This window comes from Perca flavescens, chromosome 15 (genome assembly GCF_004354835.1).
Source record: "Perca flavescens isolate YP-PL-M2 chromosome 15, PFLA_1.0, whole genome shotgun sequence".
NCBI lineage: Eukaryota > Metazoa > Chordata > Actinopteri > Perciformes > Percidae > Perca > Perca flavescens.
Window position 1 is genome coordinate 22,925,753 of NC_041345.1, and position 7,642 is coordinate 22,933,394.

At 41.7% G+C, this 7,642-nt stretch overlaps 1 protein-coding gene across 1 annotated transcript; it reads right to left on the minus strand.

Annotated features, from left to right (window-relative positions):
* Nucleotides 1-105: 105 nt before the first annotated feature.
* Nucleotides 106-3,156, minus strand: LOC114570186 (5-hydroxytryptamine receptor 3A). The gene is made up of 4 exons (XM_028600442.1): nucleotides 3,103-3,156; nucleotides 2,808-3,018; nucleotides 1,028-1,186; nucleotides 106-414 (listed from the first exon to the last, which is right to left on the minus strand). The coding sequence occupies exons 1-4, from the start codon at nucleotides 3,154-3,156 to the stop codon at nucleotides 143-145; spliced, it is 696 nt and encodes a 231-aa protein (XP_028456243.1). The 3' UTR covers nucleotides 106-142.
* Nucleotides 3,157-7,642: the final 4,486 nt, after the last annotated feature.

Consider the following 7,642-nt stretch of genomic DNA (forward strand, 5'->3'; position numbering starts at 1 on the left):
ATATATATATATATATATATATATATATATATATATATATATATATATATATATATATATATATATATATATAGTTACAGTAGTTATAATCCCATTGTAATCTCATTTAAGAGCATGCACTGGCATAGTATACACACATCATCTAATTACTATTAACATATTGTGAAACCCACGTTGAATACATGTATGTCATAAAAACTACAACAGTTCCAAAGTAAAGAGTGAAGAAAACAGAGTCTATGATTTGGGCCAGTCTTCTGTAGAGTCCAGGCTTTATCTTGGTTTTGTCTTGTCCTTCAGCGTCCTGTCGAGCAGCCTTCACTTCCTCCATGATTAGTTTCAGCAGGTCGCGCTCATCGGGCCGATCCAGAGGAAAGGAACTTTTCTCTGGGGTCTCTTCAGCTCCCCCAGGCTCTGTGTGGGGAAGGAGAAAGATAATTCAGCATGCTAAATAGGAAAATACCAAGTTGGGATGTGAACTGCTTAAAGTGGTTGTAATCAATATTTGCATAATACCAATGTATGAAATAATAACGTAAAAACAAGGTGACAGTGTAAAAGGGGTCACTCGTGATATTATGTCAGATGTGATGTCCACAGCTTGTTGTGTTGATCCCAAGTTGCCTAAAAATCAAGGAACCCTAATTTTAAACGAAAGGCCGACTCCATATGCATTGTTTTTCTGGGATTTTCAAATAGAAACGCCAACTAGCAAAATAAGGGCTTCAGTTCCCCGCCTTAAAGTGCTGTCTGATGGCAGGGTAGAGCGGTGAAAATATTTGAAATATAGCAAAACAATCATTTTACCTCGCAGAAAACTGGAGTTGTGGGTCTTTCACTCCCTCGATCGTTACATTTGTTTGTGTTATTGTGTGTGTGACTACTAGTGTTTCCACATTATGTAATGTTTGAGAAATTTGGTTTGTTTTATCAAAAAGGGGTTTAGCAGAAAACTTTCAATCTGACAACAATATATCTTACACAAATAACAAAAAACATGTCTGTCTTCAGTTAGCAGAAAGTGTACCTTTGTGATTGTCCGCTTCAAGCTGAATATCCACTTGGGCATTAACGGAGCTTTGAGCCTTGTTACCACAGCAACCATTGAGGTCAATTAGGAAGCTCACCAGCATGGTCTCCAAAATGCTCAGCCCCACCAGGACGAAGATCGTAACACAGTACCTGGCTAGAAAAAGGTGCAGAGACATTTGCGGTCAGAGAAGTCTTGCCAGACCTTCCTCCACAACGCTGCGGAGCAGGGTCTGGCTAGTGCACACAACATCCCGGGATGGGTGAAAAACGTGCTCTGGGTTATTGGCATTCTTTAAACCAATCACAATCGGCATGGGCGGTGCTAAGCCCCGGACGGAGCAACGGTGCCTCTGCAAAATAGCCTCGGGAAGTCGTGCAACAGAAAGGTGACAGACATGCGGCCGAAAAGTGGGACATAGGGGGGAATTTCCGGCGGCAACTGAACAATCCCAGAAATTAAACGTGGTCGATAGGGGCTGCATCTCATAACCCTCATTTGATAGTACCTCGACTCCTTGGCCCTCTGCTGAACCGGAACTTGTTCTGTCCCTCCTCCGTGAAGGCCATCTCAAAGCTCTTACTTCTGCCCCGAGGGCCGAGCATCGAAGAGGGATCCCCGAGGAGCCATGAGCAAAGATACACAAGAGCAGCTTCCTGGAAGCCATGCAGCCGAAAGCCTATGCCAACCCCATACAGCTGACAAATTAATGTGACGTTTCAGAGGAAAGGACGTCTCATCCCTATAAAACACATTTGCTCGTTGCCTCTCCTCCCAAGATTACCTCATAACTCTCCCGTGCCTCCTCGGTGGGAGGGACTAACTCCTAATTTCCACTGGTTGCGGAACGGCTCCGTGCTCTGCCGTCCTTCAATACCATTAGTCAATACCCACCAGGTCCGGATTGCAAAATTACGAATCCCACTATGGCCACGCCAAGACCCGCCCTACGAAGCAGCTTGATTGGTTGGGGTTAGGCATTTCACCTCGAGTGGTTAAGGTTAGGGTTAGGGGATTGGTCAGGGGATAGGACCTGTACATGTAAGCATGGACGCCTGGCCAATAGTAGTGTGTGAACGCTATTGAAGGGCGGGTCTTGGCGTGGCCATAGTGGGATTCGTAATATCTGTCTATGGTAATATCGCGTCCGGATTTGTTGCGGATTGCGGCCATGACTGACAGCTGAAGTCACGAGGACCCACGAGATCTCGCGAATTCACGTAGAATAGAACCACAAAACCAACAGCAGGTTGTGTCCATCCAGAGGAGTAGAGGGGAAACAACTCTGTCCTGTGTTTTCAAGGTGTAGTGCAGGGAAATATGATCCGCCGTGAGCACGGTGTATTTTATTTTGAAAATTAACCGGATGTTTTATTTGGTTTCTGTGCTCGACTTCCTATCCCACACTATCTGCCGTGTTATATACGGTCTATGGCCCTGTGCTGAATTGCTGCGGAGCTCTCCGGCATCCGGCAAAAATAGAAGCTTTGCGTATCTCTGTGCCGGAGTCGGAACGCAGCAGTTATGCAGCCAGTGGAAATACACACACATTGACTTTAATGGAAACTTAATGACTCCGCTGCCGTTTCGGAGCCGTTCCGCATCTTGTGGAAATCCAGGGAAAGACGAGAGGAAGGGAGGCAAGTTGAGGAGTCGAGGAAGCCATTTAAGTGCTAGAGATGCAGCCATAGACTATGGTCAGCGCAATGTAGTTGACGCCAGTAAAGAGGATGCTGAAAAGTTAAATCTGTGGCCTGAGGTCTGCGCGACAGCTTACCTATCATCGGCAGTCTGTCTTCAGTAGAGGGCAACATGTCTTTAAGAATCAGCAGTAGGACGGAGATGGACAGGAGGACAGTCACTTTGAAGCTCAGCTTTTCACCTCTGGCCTCACTGATGAAGAAGGAGGCCAAATCCAGGACCAGAAAATAGAACAGTGGCACGATTAAATTGATAACATAAAGCATTGGCTTCCTGCAGAGTGTGACCTGAAAAAACAAACAATTCATTTGAATATGAATTACAAACGCACACACACACACACACAATATGTCTTACACATATTTTCTTACCCTGTATATAAGTTTGTTTCCCACACCTCTGTAAAAAGTAGCAACAACGTCCATGTTTGTGAGTTGCCATTCTCCCTGTGTGACCATGATCTGCTCTGAGATTTGAGTAAGCAGCATGTCACTGTAGAATGTTCCCAGTGTTATAGTATTCGCTGAGTGGAGAAAATTAGCATTCAATAATTACATAAAATATATCCCAAAGCAGTTGATATATCAAGTGCAGTTAATCTGGTGTGATTTACCTTGCGAGTTCATGGATGAAAATGTGATATTGCAATGTTGCGTATCAAAGGGGAACAGGGTGAGATTCAGCTGACAGGTGGAGGTCAACAGCTGACGTGTGTTTGCCAACACCATGCCGCTGGGAGACAAACTGACAAATGGACTTTCTTGAATGCTCCCGGTATCAGAGGTACTGAAAAAGTAAAGTAGGTTTTCTTCTTCAAAAATGTAAACAGGTAGAGATCTAAACAGTCACAGCAGCTATCACCAGGTATATAATTCAGAATCCAACGCTGAATAGTCAGTGTACAAATGTTGGTGTTTTCTCTCTCCTGTACATTCAAATACACATTTATTTTACTAGTAGAGTAGTAGATTTATAGTATGAAACAAATTTGTATTTTATTTTAAATTTTTTCCCAGCAGAACATCTGTTCTACATGGAAAATGATGCGGTAAATGCACATGCATTTAAAGCCTTATTTTGACTGCAGGAACTTCCCCCCCAAACTACGAACCCTCTGAGCATCTTGGCCTTTCGTCCGCAGGAACCAGGGTCTGATTTAAGTTCTGGGGACATTTTCCACACACACAAAAAGTTAAAGTTAGGGTTAACCCAGTAGAGTGTGCGTTCAAATTTGACCCACGGCCCTTAGCTGCATGTCGTCCCCCCTCTCTCTTCCATTTCCTGTTTTCAAACGGTTCTGTCAATTCAAGGCCATAAAAGCCCCAAAAAATAATAAAACAAATAAAACAAAAATCTAAATGTCATACTCCTCTTGGATATTCATATCTGGGATCCACAGCATGGATCTAGGAATGGTCAGCATGTTAATCCCACAAAAGTCCGATGAATTCCAAGTTAGGTATTCATTTGTCCAACGCTGGGGAGAGAAAAAGCTGCTTTTATAACATTTCCTGACAAGTGTTGATGAGTGTGTGAGATCTAAAGAGCCACGACTGTAAGCCTGAAGCCAAACGATGTTGATAACAGATCACCGAGGTTTGAAAATGCACCTGAACTCAACATGATTATGTCTGTGTTTGCTTAATGGCTTACCATTTGGGTCCAGATGTGACTCGTGACAGTTTGTGACTTCTCTTCCTGCAGACAATCAGCAGCACTGCGGTGAGTAATCATGGACATTTACAACAGTAACAGCATGTTGACTTGAAAGGATCGATTCACTAAAACCACACATTTTGGAGAATGCAGTTTGTGGTACTGTTGAAATGAACCCTCATTGATTAAAAGGAGGTGAACTAAATGCACCTGTCTGTACAACACAATGTTAGACTGCATTAGTTTCAGTTGGGTGTACTTAAAAACCTGTCAACGGAGTGTATGTCACTAGCACTCAAATAAATTTAGTAAAGTAAAATGTACAATACTTCCCTCTGAAATGTAATAATAGGTACAATATAATCAAAATACTTCAATAAAACACAGGCCTTGAGTAAAGGTACTATCTTACTTACATAGCTACCACAATGGATAAGTACAAAAACATATTTGTGTTTCAAGTGAACTGACCCTTAAAAAAACAGAAACGCTCATGAAAGTGATGAACTCTGAAAGCTCAGTGTATTAAGAGGTGTGAATCTTCACTGATCTCCCGATTCGATAACGATTGTCATGTCAGCGATTCGATATCTCGATGCATCAAATAAATTTTTCTACTAAAGCCATGTAGGATATTTAATTCATAGCTTTTCAAGCTTCAAAAACAAAACATTCTGCAGTGCTCTAATAATAAATAAATTGGATACATAAAACTACAGCACTGAGCACATGGCACTCCCTGAATGTGCAAAACATAACAGAAATGTTGTTAGGCCTACATTAAATTGTAAACAGAAATAATCGATTATGGCCCGGTCGATTATCGATGCAGCATCGTCCACGATTCGATGCATCAATTATTTGATTAATTTCAACACCTCTACAATGTATACACTATAAATACACTTACCACTTGTAAAATACCATACAACAACATGTCCATCTGAACAAAGGTGGTCTTATTCCAGTATTTCACGGGTCGCATGATCGCTAGAAGATCATTTGTTGTTGTCAGGTTCAAGTGTTCCAGAAGGCCGACGTATGAGCAGTCTGAAGTCTGACTGCTGGACACACCTGCTGGAAAGGAGACAAAAAAAAATAAAAATAAAAAATAAAAGAAAACTTTATAGACAAGGAGAACATCTTCATTCCAACATTAGTGAATGCAATCAAAACCAATATTTTCATTTAATAACTCACCTATTAAAGCAAGAACAGCTAGAGTCATCTGAGCCGACATGGCGGTTTGTCTTCATCTCAATCTGAGCAAACCCTTTTAAGCTGCAACGCTGTGCTGCATGGCCAGCAGAACAATGCAGCAGTGCAGATTAATGAATTGCATTGTGAGTGAAAGAAAGCTTCTGTTGTGGTCACAAATCATCTGTGCATTTCTACTGTTGACCTGCAGCTGAAGCAAAAAGTCAACATGAGGAGATCTCGGTGTAACCTCAGTGGAAAGGACGTCAGTGTGTAAATAGAACAGTTCCCGATGCTAACAATGTGTTCAAGAAAAAAAAAAAAAAACAATGAAATGATTCCAGATTATTTTAATTATAAAATGTAAAAAAATAACCTGCACATACTGTAACACAAATTGAACAGTAATCTCTGAGCAGCACATTTTTAACATGTTAAACACCACCCAGAGTCTCCTGTGTTTGCAACAGATGGAAAACATTTTCTTAAGCTGGTTTCACACAAGAACCAACAGAATCCCAACTTTCTGACTTGTGTGAGATCGTGTCATCGGAAGAATGAACTTTCAATATCGTGGCAAATGTTTTTTTAACTTGAGCATCAAAGTTCACTCTTAAACTTGTGAATAGTAGTTTGACAAATTAATCTTAACTCAAGGCCCATTTACTAACTGGTTCTTTATCAGCTTAGCAGCTGATGAAGATGTCAGTGAAAGTCTTAGAGAAAGCAGTGGGAGGAATTAAGTTTTTTATTTTATTTATTCTTATCCATCACATCTCAGAGAGAAATATTATACTTTTTACTTCACCAGATTTAATAACTTTAGGTACTTTGTAGATTCAGATTATTGATAGAAAAACATCTAATCTAATACATTATGTATTATTATTGATTAAGCTATCCAGAAGTAATTCAAATGAGCTCCACCTTTACCAGCTGCATTAAAGTAATGAACACATTAATGCATCAATAATTGTAATCCAATAATAAATATTATTCTGAAATGGTCCGTTCTGCGTTTGAGTGCTTTTACTTTTTAGTATATTTTGATACCAATACATTTGTACTTTTATTAAGTAACTTTTTGACTGCGGGACTTTAAAGGTGCTGTAGGTAAGATTGTGAAGATCCAGGCTTTAGCCAAAAAATTTGAACACCGACAACTTCTCAGTCCCTCCCCCCTTTCTGCTAAAGCCCAAATGTTCTCCTAAGCCCCACCCCCCACAAATTAATGCCTGTGAATGAGCAGTGATTGGGCTCGTTCGAGATGAACTGCGCCTCGCCTGTAAAGTAGACGAGAGCAGGCGGGAGCACCCGGGGGCGGTGACAAAAATTCGCTGTCAAGTCGGACAGTTTCCAGCCGATTTCAGCAGCCTTCATGCTGAACAGGAAGTCACAGAAACACTGTGGTCCGATTCAGATTTAATAAAATGTTATCAGACCCATATATCAGCTCCTACACAGTATCCAGTTGTTTTCATTATGACAGAGTAGCTGTCAAAATGCTCTCCATGCAATCTGTTGCTGATTTACCCTGTAGATGATCTGTAATCTGAACGGATTTAGTCTCTCCGACTTCTAAACATAACTATCAGCCACACAACATGTGGTTTGTACAGAATAAGTCTTTAAATCAGACAAATAGCAGTTAAAATCCCTCCAAATCAAAATCAATAAAAAGTTTATATAAAACGTCATGTTAAGTCAATTCTGAACCAATCAGCTGTTAGATCAGCCGAGAGGCCGGCGTTTCCCAGCATGCTCTGGGCCTGCCTGGGTCTTGCAGTCGGTGAAAAGCAACTGCGCTGCCCACGTCTCAGAACTGCGGCCGCCTCGATCTCGTGAGGTTATCGTTGCCCACGTGTGCATGACGTCAGAGCAAGTCGGGATCGAGTCGGACACAAATCTAACCGGCATGAATTGGGTGGCGATCGCTGGTGATCGATTCTGCGCAGATCTGGCTCATCTCGAACGAGCCTATTAGACCCCCCCGCCCCCCTCCGGCCATGATTGGAGCATCTGAACAGGGAGCGGTGTATCTTTGCAAATCGCACTACA